This window comes from Anthonomus grandis, chromosome 4 (assembly GCF_022605725.1).
Source record: "Anthonomus grandis grandis chromosome 4, icAntGran1.3, whole genome shotgun sequence".
NCBI lineage: Eukaryota > Metazoa > Arthropoda > Insecta > Coleoptera > Curculionidae > Anthonomus > Anthonomus grandis.
In genome coordinates this window covers 13779894-13798837 of record NC_065549.1, presented here as the reverse complement: position 1 = coordinate 13798837, position 18944 = coordinate 13779894, and the positions used below count along the sequence as shown (strand labels likewise).

General features: G+C 31.8%; 2 protein-coding genes across 4 annotated transcripts; one reads left to right on the top strand and one right to left on the bottom strand.

Moving 5' to 3' along the window:
• The first annotated feature begins 4509 nt into the window (after positions 1–4509).
• Positions 4510–11271, top strand: LOC126734949 (transcription initiation factor TFIID subunit 10). The gene is made up of 3 exons (XM_050438807.1): positions 4510–4696; positions 4754–4936; positions 11029–11271. Exons 1-3 carry the CDS (start codon positions 4592–4594, stop codon positions 11134–11136), a joined length of 396 nt encoding a protein of 131 aa, XP_050294764.1. The 5' UTR covers positions 4510–4591; the 3' UTR covers positions 11137–11271.
• Positions 11268–17737, bottom strand: LOC126734944 (lysosomal thioesterase PPT2 homolog). 3 transcript variants are annotated; one of them, XM_050438801.1, is made up of 4 exons: positions 17339–17737; positions 17033–17282; positions 11707–11980; positions 11268–11649 (listed from the first exon to the last, which is right to left on the bottom strand). In XM_050438801.1, the coding sequence occupies exons 1-4, from the start codon at positions 17483–17485 to the stop codon at positions 11451–11453; spliced, it is 870 nt and encodes a 289-aa protein (XP_050294758.1). In that variant the 5' UTR covers positions 17486–17737; the 3' UTR covers positions 11268–11450. The 3 variants fall into 3 exon arrangements, 2 of the variants coding, with proteins under 2 accessions (XP_050294758.1, XP_050294759.1); XR_007660219.1 differs by lacking the exon at positions 11268–11649 and having other exon boundaries at positions 11776–11913; XM_050438802.1 differs by lacking the exons at positions 11268–11649; positions 11707–11980 and adding an exon at positions 15505–15653.
• Positions 17738–18944: the final 1207 nt, after the last annotated feature.

The following is an 18944-nucleotide window of genomic DNA, read 5'->3' as shown; positions in this document are numbered from 1 at the left end:
ATTTATGAAGTTTGGTAACTGTGTGAACAAAGCCTAATGAAATACTAGTGGCAGCAGCAATTTTGCGTAAAGAAGTATTAGGATTTATTCCAAAATGACCCAAAACTTCAACTTGAGCGGCTTCATCCAAAATTCGCCGATGATCACGTTTTTTATTTGCAACAGATCCAGTTTCAGTAAACTTAGTAACAAGGTCTAAAACATACCTATGCGAAGTTATCTTCTCCGGATGTCTGGCGTTAGACGTGACGGCAGTTTGCCGAGCACATTGATTTTGGGCACCATAAATTAGAATAATTTCCACTCTTTCGGCTAGTGTGTAAACCATTTTGGAAGTAAAATCTTCAACTCAACAAATAAATTTTCACTATTCCAAGACTGTCACAAATGTAACTGACGGCAAAATAAATTCTTTATTTTCATTAGCAACTAAATAACTAAGCAGGTATAACAGTAAATACAGTTCGCCCAGGATATCTGTATTGATGAAAAGAATACGGAAAAAAATCCAGGTTGTTTTTTCCACGTCTAATCTTCGGAATTGCTGTTTATGTTGGTAGTTTCCGTTTTAAATTATAAACGAATTGTAAATTTGGCAAACCCTAACGAGCAACATTTTGAGCACTTATTGAAATAAAAACTGATATTTTCATGTTTTTGTTTTCAATCTGAATAAATTAAAATAAACAAAGGTTTTTCTAATTTTCTCGAAAACGAATCGACCGATTTAAAAAAATCAAACGTCAAAATAAAAGACTTCGAAAGACCTTTTAAACAAGCTGTTACTCGATACCCTTTGCCATTTAAAATTTGTAAGGGGTTGACCCTGGGGGGCAATGGGTGAGAGGGAGTGATGTAATTTTAGGTTAGAAAGTTGTCCCCCTTGACAAACCTTTTGACGTATTTTTAAATAAACGTTTTTTTTAAACAGTGGTTTTCGATAAATTCGTGGTGGGAGGTTTTCAAATGAACAACCTGTATATAAATATATATAAAAATGTAGTAAAAAATACAATGTAATAGAAAAAAAATATTACGTTATAACTTCATGTATTAACGAAAATATTAATTTAAAACAAAACAGTAAACTAATTATAACCAACAAAAGATGGCTTAATAAGCATACAGCTATACAAACCAAAAAAATACATAAATAAACAGTCCAGTTACTTCTACCCTTAAAACAATATTTGTTAACGTTTAACTGATTAAAAGAGGCTGCCAGTCTCAAATTCTAAGGCCAATCTGAATGCTAGTAGCCCAACAAACTTATGTTGAACTTCTTCTAGTAAGTCATTGTGGTATTGGTAATTAGGAGACAACACAATAGAGATATATTCTTAACATAAAAATATCACTGTTTGAAGACGCTAAAGACCTGTGGGTTAAGATAAGACTATTAAACTTTTTGAGTCTTAACAAATTCTTAGTTCTTTAAAAAGATGTGACATCAGACCACTTTAATACATTTATAACTTAAGACCATTTAAATACTCGATTTAAATCCTGCTGCAGCTCATGAAAATTTTTAATAGATTTAATTGTTCTAAAAAGTTTAAGAGAATCTACAAATAGAAGATGTTCAGAAGAATGATACAGATGATGCGATTGGTAAATAGTAAGAGCAATAAAGGGTCACAGTAAAAACCAGAGGTTACCTCATGATAAAGAGCTATTGACCCTAACACATTCTGACCTATAAGATAAGAAACTGCAACTATGTGAGAAGAGAATCACCTAAACCCATATGTTTAGTTTATTTATTAGGGATTTATGGTTGACCTGGTCACAGGCTTTAGAATAATCAGTCAGTATACATGCAATCTTCTTAAAAACCATAGTCCATTAATCGAAGTGAAAAATATAATTATTTTAAAAGATTAGTAGAGGTTGACCTTGTTTGTTTTTACTTAGACCATTGCGGAGTGTATATATACTACCTAATTGTTTAATGACAACTTTATTAAAAATCTTAGACATAGCTGAGATTCAATTCAACTCTGAGAAAGCATCACTCAAAGTCAAGATTATTAAGATGCTATTGTTGATGAATAGAATAACCAAGAATTAGTGAATCCATATTAGAAAATACGGTAACAAAAAAGGAGACAAATAGACTGACGGTAGCACATTATTTTGCCATACAGAATAAGATGGTGACCCTTAAAGGTGTTAATCCTTAGGTGATTTTAAGAAGAAAAGTTTAAAGAAAGCTATGTTTTAAACTCCTTAACTTTTGAGCTACAGTGTGCTCAAAAAGAACTAGAGTGTTAAAGTGCTATGGTGGCCACTTTCAACAGCTAATCTGTGAATGATTTTTAGTGAACATTTAAAATGAATGTTGAAATATATGTATATTATCAGAATTTATCATTAGAAATTACCAGAAACCTTAAAGATATGAAAAATAATGCCTTTTGCTGTGTTACTATGAATAATAACAACGGCCTCAAAATAAAGCAAAAACTATCTAGAAATTTATTCCATATTATTCAAGGCATTTAAGGTAATTTTCATATTTATCTAGGTAATTAGAGTTATTTTTGTTCTATAATTTTATATAAAATTTCTATTTTCAGATATTTTAGATAATTTGTGCTATCTTCCAGGGTTCTGAGCTAATTTCGTTTAATATTTTTCAAGCTTTTGGGGTAATTGACGACTTTCTAGGCATTTGACGTATTTTTTTATTATTTGAAGTAATTTTTTATTTTATCCGAGAAACTTGAATTACTCCTAATATACACTATCTTTCTGATATATACTACTCACTTATTTTATGTCTATTTTTGTTTACATGAAAAACAAGTTTTAATTTTAATATTTTTTTGCATAATTTAGGTGCGCTGAGAAAAACGAAGTGTTTCATTTAAAGAACACTTTAAAATAGAATTAACGACTCGTTGTATTAGAAACAAAGTTTATAATAAAATAAAATAAATGAAAAGTATTGGCGCCTTTAGTTCTATTAGCTATAAGCCCTGCAACATATTTTTATATTTATAATCAGATTTTAAAAATACCCTTCCCAAGTTTGACCTACCTTACCCAAAATAAAACTTACCCAAGTTTGTTTTACGTTTTTCAGAGTACCTGGTGGATTTAATCTGCTTTTTACAATCATTCCCAGTGCAGCTCACATGTCTGCTATAAGAGTGAGGTCTGGCGACCTAGCTGACCAATCCATTACAATATCCGTATCCGTTACGGCAAGAACCTCCTTAATATGCGGGTTGTGTGTGTGTTCGAGCATTATCATGCATTAATATAAAATTATTACCAACAACACAGTTGATGCTGAACGTTTGCAGAGTAATTTTGATAATTTTGCCACTTAAATTAAGATCTAAAGTTTAAAATTAAGGTCTAAACTGTCCACAACAGTTTAAATCTTAATTTATCTAAATGTTCAATTCTCACTTTCTCTAGAGCCCAAAATCTACACTCAATCACTACATCTAACACTTGATCAGGATTTAACTTTCAAGCGTTTGCATAACATTGTCAGTGTAACATTCAGAAGCATTCAGGCCTGATCTTCGTATTCAATGATGAATTTTTTGATCGGTTTGCTTGAACTTTTAAAATTCAATATACCTGGATGAGCATATGACTGTTTGCAATCTGTTCCTTACAATAGGACAAACTATGGGTACTAACCAGTGGTACCATTGTTTCAGATTCTAAGGTGCAGTCGCATTTTAAATCTAACTGTGAAATGTATGAATGTAATTTTAAGTATTTAACAGGCTGTTTTGGTACCAATCTCCTTAGATTTGTTTTTTTTATTCTATTTTCATTTTGTTTTTTATCATTGCTATGATACTGTTACTAAGAAGGGTATATGTAAAATAAGATGTTCGATAAACTATACATACTATACTTACATTTGAATATTAAATGTATGCCTCAGTTAACTCTGAATAGCATTTTTTCAAAAAATTTCAAATATTAACTCTTCCATCTTTATTCATATTTAAGTCCGTTTGTCTAATACGCAAATACGGTTCAGCATCTGATAGGCCTTCCCATAGTTATCCACTTAGAAACACCGAACATGATCTATACCTGCCTACCCCACATTTGGTCAAAAGCTCCATATTATATAATGCAAAAAAAATGCACAATCATCTGCCATATTTATTTTTTTTTTAATTTTGTTTTGTTTTTCTTTTCTTTAATTGTGTTTTGTTTGTATTTTGTGTCTTTTTTGTTTTACAGCTTTGTCTACAAATAGTAACAATTTCTTGACAATAAAGCATTGATTGATTGATTGAATAGGACATAATAGACTCTCAATTGAATATAACGAATCTCGCTCGTCCGTTTATTAAGCTAATTATTAATTTAATTAAAATTAAGCTAAACAGTAATTATAAACGGAATAAATACTGACTTCCTCCAACGTATTTCAAATTTACCCGTCAAACTTCAATTTGAAATATGCGCAGTTTAAAAACAAATTGATTGTAAATACACCCTTAGATCCGGCAATTGAGTTGACAGGTGACATTGACAGAAAAAAAAACAAACAAAGAAATTATTTCTGTTCATCAATTTTAGGTTTTTGAGGAAAAACATTTAAATAGCCATGATTAACCAAATTAAAGAGGAACCGATGGATGATGAACCACCAATGACCCTAGGACAGCCCTTAAGTGATTTTTTACTTCAGCTGGAAGACTATACTCCAACTGTATGTAACTAACAATCACCAAGGCCTAATCCAGGATAAAATTTCTTTTTTCTAAAGATTCCGGATGCTGTGACCGCTTACTATCTCAGAACGTCAGGATTTGAACCAAAAGATCCTAGACTTTTGCGACTCATATCAATTGCTGCCCAGAAATTCATATCTGATATTGCCAATGATGCCTTACAGCACTGCAAGATGAGAACATCCAATTCTTCAACAAGTCATGGAGCAAGTTCTAAGGTATGTACTAAATTAGGTAATTTTTTAATAATTAGGAATAAGAAATTATTCCTTAATAAGTTACTATATAATACAGTAAATTGTTACATTTAGATAGCAATTAATAAAGTAGATGACCATATTTTACACTCTTTAATGTTAACACAAATTTCAAAATTCATTTTAATCATAAGGGAGGGGACAAACAAGAAATTACAGACCTATCTCACTGATTCCAGTAATTTCAAAACTAATGGAGAAAGTTCTTAAAAGACTTAGAAAATGTATAGAAAATGACAACAAAAGTTTGGCTTTCAAAGAGTAAGTCTACATCTACTGCAGTTCTAAAAGTAATATCCGACATCAGACAAACAAAACAAAATCACCTATGAACTATCAAGTTACAAGCAGAAAGTAACATTGTGCAATGAGAAAGTTGCACAACAACGGTCAGTTCTAGGACCGACTCTATTCCTTCTTTATATAAACTATTTACCTTTATGCATAACAGCTGCAGATGTCATTATGTTTGCAGATACAAATAAACTTGAAAAAATTAAATGCATTGCATTTCAAAAACAAAATATAACCTCAGAAAGTTTAGTATTAGAGTCCAATATAGAAGTAAAAAATAATATAAGACTATTAGGGTACATTTCAAACAATTAGGTTAACTGGAAAAATCATATTGCAGACCTCAATAAAAAACTAATTGGAATATTGCTATGCTTAGTTACAGGTTGGCCCTCCCTCCTCGGGTTACAATCCCTGAACAACTTTCTCTTACCTCTGCCCATCCCAAAAAGTGAGCTAGATGAGTGTTTAAATACAACATTTTGACCGTGAGGAGATTTGCATAACAAATGTGAGGTCTTACCACTTTTTTAATTATGTTGCTATTTATGTAAAAATGTTCTATGCATGTAAGAATTACTAAAATGTTTATGGTTTTATATGATGCTTTGTTAACAAAATTATGTCAGTAACAATAAAGCTATTTTTGACTTAAGAATTCTTCAAATGAGACAATTATTATAAACTGGTGTATTGAAAACTGTGTACTATGCATGTTTTGAATCTTGCCTTAAATATAGCATTCTGTTCTAGGGTGTCTTGGCAGATAGCATTTGAAAGTCAAGAATATGCTATTTGACTCTTATCAGGAGCATAAAGACAGGTATCTGCAAGGCCCCTTTTTCAGCAGTTCAAATGTTCAAAATCTTAGATGTTACCTAACAATAAAGCTATTTTTGACAGCTTTATTGTTAGGTAACATAATCTGTCGTTAACAAAGCATTTTATAAAACCTTAAAGATAGTTGACAACATAAGCTTTTACAAAAATATAAAAATTTTAACAATTCTTACATACATAGAATATAGAACACACCCAAAGAAAGGGTAGTAAGAATTCACATTACGCTGCGCAAAACTCTTCACTGTCAAAAAATTGTATTTAAAAACTCGTCTAGAGAATAAAATGCTTTAGCAAGCAAACGTTTATTTATATTTTTCCTAAAACGTTTTTCACAATTTATTAGCCTTATATAAAGGGGTAAGTGGTTAAAAAGCCTTCTGCCCCCGTACACAAAAGAGGACTTAATCTGCTCACTTTTTGGGATAGGCAGAGGTAAAGAGAAGGTAGTTCGGAGATTGTAACCCGAGGAGGGGGGGCCAAGCTGATGGCGATATTTTTTGTGGATAAGACAAACAGTCTCTAAAATAAAAAGGCATGGCAATGTCAGGACAGAGTGTTTTAAAAATAATGGCCTACAGGGGCTACAAAAGGGAGCTGCACACATGTAGCGTATGGCTCTTTTTTTCAAAATAAATAGAGAGCTGAACAAATACTGAGAGCACACACCCCAAAACACAATACTATATCTCAGATGAGACTCAATAAGAGCATGGTACGCAATTTGGCCACATCAAGTCCCAGAGAATGTGTTATTACTCTAATAGCATAACAGTTGGATGATAACTTCCCTATAAAAGAGGAAATATGATTTTCAAATTTTAATTGCTTATCAATCGTCAGGCCCAAAAATTTGCATGTTTCAGAAGGACTTATTGTTTCATTTTGCAAAGTGACAGTTCCAAGGTTACATTTAAAAGTTAAAATATTAGTTTTAGAAATATTAAAAGTTAATTTATTAAATTCACACCATGACTTTACAAGAATTAAATCTGGATCAATGATATTCCTTAATCTCTTGGTGTCAGTGTCATGCCAAAGTAATGTTGTATCATCTGCAAAGATAGTAAATTTGCCCCTAATTGGAATTTGAGAGATATCATTGACATATAGCAGGAACAATATTGGTCCAAGAACAGAACCCTGGGGTACACCAGCATCCCTATCCAGACGGGATGACATATCATTGTCAAAGAATACCCTTTGTGTTCTTCCAGATAGGTAAGAACGAAACCAGTGGAGAGCAACTCCTCTGAATCCATAGGTTTCTAGCTTCTGCAGCAGTATTCTGTGACTCACACAGTCAAACGCCTTAGATAAGTCACAGAACACCGCAGCCGCACTCTCCCCAGCGTTCAACCCCATGTACAGACTCTCCAAAAAATTGAAAATAGCATCAGATGTACCCAGTTTCATCCGGAATCCAAATTGCTGATGGTTAAGAACATTATGCCGTTTCAGAAATTCCATCTTCCTAGTTTTTACCAATCTTTCTACAAGCGTGGGAAGCAGGGCTATGGGTCTGAAATTTAATGGGTCATCATAGTTTCCACCCTTAAATAATGGTATAATCAAGGCATCCTTGAGTAAATGTGGAAAGGACCCACTTGAAAGTGAAACATGTAACACCTCAGCCAAAGAATCAAGGGTTGGTAGCGGTAGCGCTGTTAGGACCTTTAGTGACAGCCCATCCCATCCAGAGGAGTTCTTATTTTTCATTTGAGCTTCCATTATTTCACTAGAATCTGTTGGTCTAAAGAAAAATGTTTCAGGCACCTTAATGTTGTGTAAGTATGAGCGCGGATCTCTAACAGAGGCAATAATATTGATAGACCCAAAGCAACACCCTGGAAAAAATGATTGAGTGTTTCGGCCGACACCGTGCTATTAGAAACAGAAGTCATTAACAATTTTCCAAGACTCTCTAGACTTATTTCTTGATTGGTTTATTTTACTTGAGTAGTATAAGTTTTTTGCCAATTTCACTGTATCGCGGTAAATTTTGCGATATCTATTAAAGTAGGATATGAATTTGGAGTTGTCCAGGGCAAACTTTCTTATGGAGTGCAAACACCGAAGATTTTTACCAGAAACTAATAGACCCCTGTTATACCAGGGTCTTCTCCTTTTTTCCCTAATTGTCACCATGGGGAAAGTTGACTCAAAAACATCCACTAAAGTTGAATGGAAACTCTCAAAAGGATCACCGTTGTTAAGTATGATACCATTCCAGTCTATTGAATTACAACATTCTTTAAACTTACAGAAATTTTTTCTAGTGAACAACCTTCCGCACTTTTTTTTTCTTGAGGTACACTTTTTTTCACTTAGAAGAAAGGAACATAATACGGCCTCATGATCAGACAACCCGGCATTTACAATTCTACATGCAACCTGCGTTTCACAGAGCGTAGAGCAAACATAATCTAAAAGTGATGCTGAATTAGCAGTGATGCGAGTAGGTTGGTCAACATGCAAAGTTAAATTAAAAGATTTTAGCACTCTATGTATTGACAAATGATTGTTAGAGTTATTGCAGTCCAAAAAATTAACATTAATGTTACCTGTCAATATTAGTGATGCATTTACCGATATTTGGCTTAAAATGTTATATAATTTATCAATAAAACTACTAAAATTACTCGAGGGTGACCTGTAAAGGCCTAAAATGTACAAATTTAATTCTTTAGAATAAACAGTGCAAAATTCAAAAGTTTTTTCTTCCAGGAGATACTCAAACTTGGTTATATCAACAAAGTTATATCTTTCTAAAAACTTATTCTCTATTAATATCAAAGTTCCACCATGATTATACTGAGTACGGGAATAGATGGATGCGAGAGCATAACTTTCTATAAAAAAAGGTTCACCCTGTTTGAGCCAATGTTCGGTCAAAACAACAATGACAGGGTTATCTTCATATGCTAAAAATAAAGAGAGTTCATCAGATTTATTTCTGACTGACTGAATATTTAAAAGGGCTAAAGCAAAATGGACTCCGACTGAGTTTGGCCTAAAAAAGTTTTGCTACTCTTATATCTTAAGTACATCAAGCTTACTGACATTTTTGAAAACTGTCCCCACTTACAACTCAAAAAAAAAGAATGCCTGATATCCTATATGGTACCCAAAATAAATGACTGTTGCTCTAAAACAAAATTACAACCTGATTGCCTTGCTTATCCACAAATCCGGCAAGTAATAAAAATTAAATAGATCTTGCATAGACATATTATATTTCCAGCACAGATGGATCTACTAAACCAGATCGCAAAATGTTTGGGAGCCTTGTGAAGCAAAAGTCCAAAAAGTATAGAATTCCAGGATCTGACAAATACAATGGCTTAGTTCTTAATTTATTTTAGTAGTGTCTTAGTTCAAATTAAATAACTTCTACACAATGATTAATTAAATTTAGCTGATCAGGGGCTCTAATAATGTATCTGTCAATTGCTTTAGTGAGAAAAATTTGCTAAAGGTACTGCAAGGCTCAAAAAATGAACAAACAGGAGGACCTGACAAGTTACCCCTTTTTTGTCATATGACTGTGCTCAGGTCTTTAACTACAATTAATAATAGCAAATACAAATTAATACAAGCCTTTAAACTTCTTATTCAATCTCCCAATTAGGTCAAACACTCATCCAGATATTGGGTATTGATAAGGTTTGTCCAGTTTTCAAAAATAGCAAGACTGATAAAGTTAAGAACTTCTGCCCAATATCAACTCTGTGTAATTTATCAATGGCATTTGAGATCTAAGTGTATGAAAAACTTGTTTATGAATGAATGAACCTAATGCGCATTGTAAACAGCATGGTGTTTTTGACGAAAGGAAGCAAAACAACTTAATTGTACCATGCAAAAGCTATTAAGTCAAAATATAAGCTTGAGGTGACTTACACAAATTTCTTAAATGCCTGGATAGGACATTAACATTAAAGTGTAGTTGGTTAAAGAAAGGGTCCCTGACTACTTGTTGGATGACTGTGTTCTTTCTTACTTCTCCTTACATCTTGGGAGTTTTTGATGACAAAAAATTCACTTTCAATGAATACCATTATGTTACCAAATCTATTTTAAAGACCCTTGGCTTGTACTCAGACAAACTTCTTTTAAGTTGCTTAATTAAATCCAAATCACAAAACCTTTTTACCACTAACCAAAACTGCTTGTTTTACTTTAGTCACGCGTTTCGTAACGATGTTAGCATATTCAAGAGAACATTCAGTTTAGTTTTAAAACATTTCCCGAAGATGCACATCATTAGCGAAACACGTTTCGAGAGTAAAGTAACAGGTTTTGGTTAGTGGTAAAATTGTTTTGTAATTTGATTGATTTTGTCGAACCAAAGGTTCCAACCACAGGACTAATTAAATTCAAGTTGCAACACTGTTTTGTTTCAGTTTAGTTTCTTAGGCATTAATAGATTGGAATATATTCAGCGGCGTTTTCTAAAATAGGCAGTACATCACAAAACTTACTGCTTGGGAGATTTAAGATCCTATCCCTATAAAAGTGCAATGTCCAAGCCAGTCTTATATGTTTACAGAAGTGAGTAAATAACCAGGTGAACTCTGCAGAGTTGCTCAGTCAGATAAACTTGTATATTCCCCTTTTTAGCATTATTAATTTTATCCTGAAGCATGCAATCTATATAAAAAGATTCCTTTTTATCGATCTTGTAATAATCAAAGTATTTAGTAGACAGATATGTCGTTACACTTTTAATTTTTTTTAAATCATATTTTGGATTATGTTTTATAATAAATAACAAGCTTCATATGACAACATTACTAGTAAAAGATTTTTACAAAATCATTGTTAAAAGGTTGAAAAAAAAATGTATTTCACCTTTTATACCTAATATTATAAAAAAATCATTAGTAAATAGGTAATAACACTCCAATTTTTTCTAGGGAGCAAAAGGAATTAAAGACAAAAAATACACCATGACTATGGAAGATCTTACACCAGCTTTGGCAGAATTTGGAATAGTTATTAAGAAACCACACTATTATGTTTAATTTTCCTTTTTTAAGTAATATTCTCTTAGACTTATTTTAAGGGCAAAAATGTTTATAAAATGAACACATTTGGATTATTTGCTATATATAATTAGAATCAAAATAGTAGAGGGTATAAATAAAAACAAAAATATTGCAATTTTTTTTATTTACATCATTTACTATCACACACAATTGATCTATAAATAATAGTTTACTACAATACCTACAGTCACTCATTATTATAAAAAATTAAGTAAAGCAAAGTAGAGAGGTATATATTTAAAACTAAAATTCACTATTTCATTTTGGCACATGCTAAACTATGTTTGTTTCTAATCCAAATATGACAAGATAAAATTGTCTACAATAGAAACATTTAAATGCCACTCAAAATGGTTTATCCCTGGTACTGATATTATTTTAAGTTTCTTCTTGCCATATAATGTTTTCAGACCTATTTTATCATCCTTAAAAATATCTCTTTCCATCAGATCTATTACTGTTCCATTAGAATCATAATAACCAAATTGACTAAAATTCAACAAAAAAGTCAATGCCATCATGGTTATCCAGTATTTATTTACCCACCTAGATTGCCATGGTGTAATAACATTGTCATCAGGTCCCCCAATAAGCACCATGGTTTTTAATTTAGTGAGGGCATCCTTATACTGTTTGCTACTATTTGTAAGCAATTCATTATTAACATAAGGCAAAAACTGTGAGTATTCCACATAAAGTTGTTTATGGTAAGGGTCATTCCAGTAATTGCCTACTGAGGTATGTTGACCCACTCTGGAATAAAATAACTCATATGCTGTCTCTAAAGCTAGGCCTGGGAAAAATAGATGTAAAAACTGTGCTGAAAAATTAAAAGATTCTTTTGTTCTCTTGTGGATCAAAAAAGGGGGAATACGTTATGTTTATGTTATGTTTAACCAGCAATAATTACAATAAACGTTTTGTATAGTTTGCATTTCTAAAAAATTAACATTCGTCCTAGAATCTAGTTTGACAATGATGCGAAAAATGATTACATTATGATAAATATACTTGTTTTATTTATAATAATTATTTTACTCATGTTAGCTGGCTGTTTGTGAAGTCTTAGTCTTAGTTGAACATTTAATATTCTACCAGATGAACTAAAACATTAACCATGTAGGCATGTATGTAAAAAGACTACAGGATGACCCACTAATAATAATTTATGAAATTTAGTTTGGCATTGATCTAATTTAGGTCAATTTATGAATGTTGCCTATTGTTATTCATTGGTAAGCACTAAAAATATTACACCAAAAGTATGCAGGCGGGTTGCTTGTAGAAACAATATAAATTTAAGTGTTATTATTTATGTACATCAGATACATAGATAAAATTATTATTATAATACAATTTTATGCAACAATTCACAAACTATTATTGAAATCAGTGTCTTGTTAAAATTTGTGAGTCAGACCGTCATCATTGTTGAATTATAAAATACAGATAAAAAACATCAATAGATGGGTTTGCTTTATTCTTTGATAAAAGGTGAAAAACACGCCCAAAGAACTAAAAGTGAAGTTACGACGATTATCAGAAACTGTCTTGTTATCTTCGACATGATTTTCAAAAACTTGAATAAAAATGCTTCTAACATATGGATTTTCACGATTTACCGAGCTGAACATTATTTCAAAGAAATCAAAGTTTTCTTAACAAAAATAAAGGCAATTTGAATATTGGAAGTGGAGTTGTGATTCTAGTTACCTGAAACTCTTTTCTTTTGGACATAATATTCAAATTTGTAAATAAAAAGGCTTCTAATCCTTGGATTTCTTTCATTTTTCCAATGAAGTTGGAGTGAATGTAGCCATTTTATTAATATTCTTATAATATGGTGAACACTGTGGCAAAACAGCAAATAGCTACATATTTAAAACCTCTTTAGATATGCAAAAAAAAACAAGGGTTTAAAAGGATAATTGAATTTTCTAAAGATCATAAACTGCCTATGGATCATCCTCAAATTCAGTCAAATTAAATGGAATTTCACATTTTATTACTCCATGCATGGCCTAAAATACACTATAGTAATATAAAATCTTAAGTTGCATAATTGGTTGATTAAAGTATAGTATAGTTAAATTACATTTTTTTATATTTTTCTTTGATGTTGTTTTTTATTAATATTAGACACTTTTATTGCATTATTTCTTTTACCTAATATTAACTTGTATCTAAGAACAAAGCCCTTCTCACACAATTTTTTTTTTTAATATATTTCCCTTAGTATCAGATTTTTGACTGTGAATTTTTATTTTTTGTAAATAAATTGATTGAGATTGGACATAAATTTGCAATATGAAAGGAGTTAAATTGCAACAGATGGGAAAAAATCATTCTATATGTTGTAATCTGCCGAGATTTAAAGAGAGCATAAGATATATATCTACCTAATGTTATTTTAATTGGCATTGTTGAGATTTTGATGATATGTTTTATGATTGACAAAATTATGTTATTACTAATAAAGCTGTAAGAGACAAAAACATATACCGGGTGTTTCAAAATTCACTACATATATTTTAAGGGCGTATTCCTAAGGTCAAAATAAGACTTTTTTTTCCCTATAAACATGGGTCCTAAAATGCACCCCCTTCAAGCTACAGCCATCGCAAGAAGTGTAAAAAAAAATCGATTTTTTAAAATTGTGTCTACAGTTTTGCATCAAATTTAACGAAATTTGGAATACATCCGTTATTTTAGACGGTCTATTTACTATTTATCTTAGAAAAGGCGTAAAACTAATTTTAAGGGGTAAATAGACCATACAAAAATTTTGATTTTTGGTCTCTTGCATTTTTTTCATACGATTATTAGTTTTTGAGAAAATCGCCGGTGAATAAAAGGATGGCAATATCGTAAATTAAAAATCAAAAAAAAATCTAGGAAGTAGGCTGTGTTTCGCAATTGTTGACATTTTTATTTTTGAGGTTTTAGTAGTAGGCTGCGAGTATTTGTTTTAGATATTTTTTAACTTGCTTGACATTTGGTGTAAAATAAATTTACTCACAAAGTCATTGTTGACTTTGTTTAATTCCAGTAGTTTATTTCCCGTTTTAGTTTAAAGTGTAGTTTTTATTCCCATGTTTTATTTCTAAACGCTAACATTGCTAAAATGGAAAATGAACGTTATTCATTCGAACATCTTGCAGACATCCATTTTGTTTATGGTCTTGCTGATGGTAACGCGTATGAAACTCAAAGATTGTATCAGTTAAGGTTTCCTAATTGCCGACTCCCGAATGTACGAACATTTTCAGAGTCACATCGGCATCTAAGGGAACCTCCAGGAACAATGCAGGCAGACCGCAACAAGCACGAAATCCAGTGACAGAGGAGCAAATTTTGAATGCCATCGATGACGATCCTGGCCTAAGCACCCGATAAATAGCTCGGAATTTGGATGTTTCTCATGCAGCTGTCTGGCGGGTTTTGCACGAAAATAGCTTGTATCCATACCGTATTCAAAGAGTTCAAGCTTTGTTACCTCAAGATTTCCCAAGGCGCCTACAGTTTGCAAGGTGGTTAAGTTTAGTGGGAGATGAGTTAATTGGTCCTTTCTTTTTTCCTAGAATTTTAGTTGGCGACACTTATTTAGACTTTCTACAGCACCATTTAAATGGTTTACTAGACAATGTACCTTTAAATGTGCGAACGAACATGTGGTTTATACATGACGGTGCCCCCCCTCATTTCCGTATAACAGTGCGTGACTATTTGAACTTTGTGTTTACTGAGAGAAGGATTGGTAGAGCAGGCCCAATACCATGGCACAGCATAAAGAAACCAGCAGTCGCACTCCGCTCGAAAATGTAAGCGAACTAATAGCATCCTTAGCCATGCCGCAGCCATGTTCTCCGGATGCCGAGCTCACTGTTTATCGAACTGTGTTCCTAGGTGTATCGCCTAGTTCAGCGCCGTACTTAGTGACTATTTTGATAGCGTTTTTACAAAGCTTAGCGTTTTTTATAAAAACTTTTGTGATTTTGATTAAAATTACTCAAAGAATGGTCTCTTAAATTTACGGTACATACCTAATTAACTTCCTGCAGGTATTCTTCTATATCGTCGTTGTTAGATGTAGAAATGCGATGTTTATTTTTGTTTAAATATTTTGTTAATGTATGAACTTTATTAATATTAAAAAATAAATATTTGTACTATGTAGGTATTTTTATTTTACAAGATAATAATATCTAAAAAAATGTTTAAGTCCGGCTCTAGCCAAGGCAAAAGCTGCGTCGACCGTAGCGAGTGTCAGCGGCATCCTTACTATAAGCAAATATGCCGCTCCTGCGTTAGTACACATGCACCGAACTCGCTTATTCAAGCCAATGTATTTTTATTGAAGTGCGACTGCTGGTTTCTTTATGCTGTGACCATGGCCTCCACGCTCCCCGGACTGCAATCCTCTGGATTTTTTTTTCTGGGGATATGTAAAAAGCCTTGTCTATAATCCTGGTTGAGTGCCTTCGCTCGAGGTCCTAAGACAAAGAATTATTGATGCCTTTGAAACAATAAGAAATACTCCCAGAATTTTAGAGCGAGTAAGACAATCTATGAGAAGACGAATGGAGGCTTGTATTGCAGCGGTGGGTGCGCATTTCGAGCACTTTTTATAAAAAAAAAATATTTGTTTCTCAGAAGTTTATTATTTATTTAAAAAATAATTAATTATTATGTTAATAAATGTTAAATAATTTTTTAACCAATTTTTGTATTTTTATAAACCGTCATTCTTTAATGTAAATAATTGTTCATCAATTTATTGAAAAAACCTCAATAACAAAGTTTCAACAATAGCAAAACCAGTCTACCTATTTATTGTTAAATGTCGTGCCGCTTAAAAAATGTGACAAATAGTCACAGCCTACATCTGTTTAAATTTTAATTATTACGTTATTGGTAGCCTTTTATTAATCGGTGATTTTCTCAAAAACTATTCGTATTATCAAAAAAATGCAAGAGAAATAAAATTTAGATTTTTGTACGGCCCATATTCTGGTGTAGCTTAATTTTTAAAAAAATGTATGCGTACATAAAATTTTGGCCGTCAAAAGTGTGCACCCCCTCAGTTTACCCCTAAAATTAGTTTTACGCCATTTCTAAGATAAAAAGTAAATAGACCGCCTAAAATAACGGGGGTATTCCAAATTTCGTTAAATTTGATGCAAAACTGTAGACACAGTTTTAAAAAATCGATTTTTTTACACTTCTTGCGATGGCTGTAGCTTGAAGGGGGTGCATTTTAGGACCCATGTTTATAGGAAAAAAAGTCTTATTTTGACCTCAGGAATACGCCCTCAAAATATATGTAGTGAATTTTGAAACACCCTGTATATTTGCCTGAGTAAGAAGTTATTTAATAATACTCTTCCAGTAGTTTTTCAAAACTTACAGGGTAGGTAGCAAACTATTTTGTCAAAAAGTAAGAATTTTACTATGAAATAACTGACTTTTTTACCAAACTAATTGACACTGTCTTTTTTATATTAATTTTAATTCTTATTCAAAAAGCTCCTATTTCTGTATTCATAGTTATATATGCTTATAGTTTAAAAAATAAATAATGAAGCTGGAGTTAAAATATTCAATACAGAAAACAGATTTGCTTGAGTGTTTAGAAAACTTCACTTTTTTTACGTATCTCAGTGCCTTATTACAAACCATATGAAATACCTGTTTGCCATAATGAGTTTCAGATAATGTTCTTTATATTAATGGATAAGGTTGTCTTAATAAAATGTTATATGTATACCTAACTCTCATTATATAGTTTTAAGGCAAAGCAGGATAATTCTTGTCCAGATGTGCAAAGAAATATTTATACTAAACAAAGTTTAAGAGAATGTAAACTACTTACTGCCATATTGTCCGGCCTGAGGCCCACTCAATGAAATAAAGGTATGAACGCTGTGATTTAAATTTGCTTGTAATATTGTTCTTGCTAATAATGCCCCTTGAGAATAACCTAAGAGATGAATACCACCGGGATGCTGCAATGTGAAGTTATTAAAATCCTGACTGATTTGTTGTACTTGATAATTGAGATTATCGAGACTTGACCAACCACCAAATCTCTCAATATTATAAATGATTGTACCAGGATGCTTCTGAAAGTATAAAAAAATAATGATTAATTATTATTTTAATTGGTAAATCAACTTACTTCCTGGATTCTTGCCTTAATCAGTTCCATGCTTTCGGCTCCAGTCATAATCCCATGTAAAAGAATCACTGGTTTATAACAAAATGCTTGGCTAATTAAATAAAATATTAGGAGTAATAATTCACGATACATTTTTTTAATGTACATGTGAATCAGATGATGGAAAAAATAATTTAAAGAAGCACTTTGTTAAACTTTTTCTTCTATTCAAATCTAGGCTGCTATAACGCGTCGCCTTATCATAATTTGATTAGGAAACATCTATTGGCCTGAATTTTGCAATTATAATTCATTTGCGGAATAGTAAACGAATAATTGTATATTTATTTAAAATTTAAACTAAACAAGCATTTTTCTTTGTTTATATTGCTCAGCTGGCTGATATCAGTTAATGGCCAGTTTGACATATCAGCTGTCATCGTTAGGGAAACATGTATGCAGCATATGCAACCGCAACGTTGCCAAATGTTTTATTTTGATTAATGTTTTCTACTTTTATTTGGATAAATCTATAACCAACCTGAACTTGATGAACACAACCAAATAAAAATTGTAATTCCGATTAAATTAAAAAAGTTACATTTTGATCAAAAGGAAAGAAAGAAGAAGAAAGAAAATGTGCTATATTACGTAAGAATAATCTTGTGTACAGGCATCCTACAAGCTAAAAAAAAACAAAACAAAAATACAATTTAAAATTGACAAAACAATAAACAAAATGAAACACAAGAAGACAAAACTTTTTGAACATACTTGAATTAAAGATAGCTAAATAAAACAATCAATTACTAAATAAAGGTAAACTTGTTGACAAAACTAGAGAAGAAAAAAGGAAAAAAAAACTTTCCAACATGTCCAAGGTTAAAACCTATCATTAAAAAAGTCATCCAGGTTATAATATGCCTTAACCAATAAAAGCGTCTAACACATAGAGGAACATGATTGTAATTTTTTTTACTTTGTTGAAGATAGTGTAAGGGATCAATGTTACTACGAATTCCCTTGAGCAAGATATTAGGTATATCACAATAATAGTCGTTTAAAATGTCAGGTCTTAACTCCGGTTCAGATACTTTTCTATGGCAATGTCTAAAATCATTAATAATCGACCAACACTCTCTTTGCCTATTTGATGACATATTTAAGCGATCCCTATAATAATTAGATTTTGCTGCTTTAATTGTCTTTCTGTACAGACTACGGTATTTCTGATGATATACAAGGATATTTTCATTTGTGGATTTGCACAATTTAGTCAAAAAACGGAGGTTTTTAGCTGAAATTCTAAGGCTACAAGAGGCCTTAGAATTTCAGCTAAATACCCATGGTTTTCGTTTCTTAGTTTTAAGCCTCATTTTAGGAAAGCACTGATTGATCTTATCACACAGAACTTGAAAAAATAAAGTAAGTGGGTCAGAAGCCGTTTCAAGTGCATTCCAATTTACCGAAGCTGTAGCAGCAGAAAGCATTGAAATTTCTCCTGCTGAAAATTCTTCCCATATAATGAGATGAAGATAATACAGTATTATATGGCATTTTAGAAAAAATAGCTTCATGGTCGGAAATACCAGATAGGAGTACTGTGCATAAAACGTCATAAAAATTT

Excerpts from the sequence above, each read along its gene's own strand:
- LOC126734944 (XM_050438801.1), bottom strand. The coding sequence starts at position 17,485 with ATGTACATTAAAAAAATGTATCGTGAATTATTACTCCTAATATTTTAT. Across the intron at positions 11,981-17,032 it reads TCAGGCCGGACAATATGGCA|CACAGTTTTTACATCTATTT; the intron begins GTAAGTAGTTTA and ends TTAATTTTTCAG. Across the intron at positions 11,650-11,706 it reads ATTACACCATGGCAATCTAG|TCAATTTGGTTATTATGATT; the intron begins GTGGGTAAATAA and ends GTTGAATTTTAG.
- LOC126734949 (XM_050438807.1), top strand. The coding sequence starts at position 4,592 with ATGATTAACCAAATTAAAGAGGAACCGATGGATGATGAACCACCAATG. Across the intron at positions 4,697-4,753 it reads TGGAAGACTATACTCCAACT|ATTCCGGATGCTGTGACCGC; the intron begins GTATGTAACTAA and ends TTTTTTCTAAAG. Across the intron at positions 4,937-11,028 it reads GTCATGGAGCAAGTTCTAAG|GGAGCAAAAGGAATTAAAGA; the intron begins GTATGTACTAAA and ends AATTTTTTCTAG.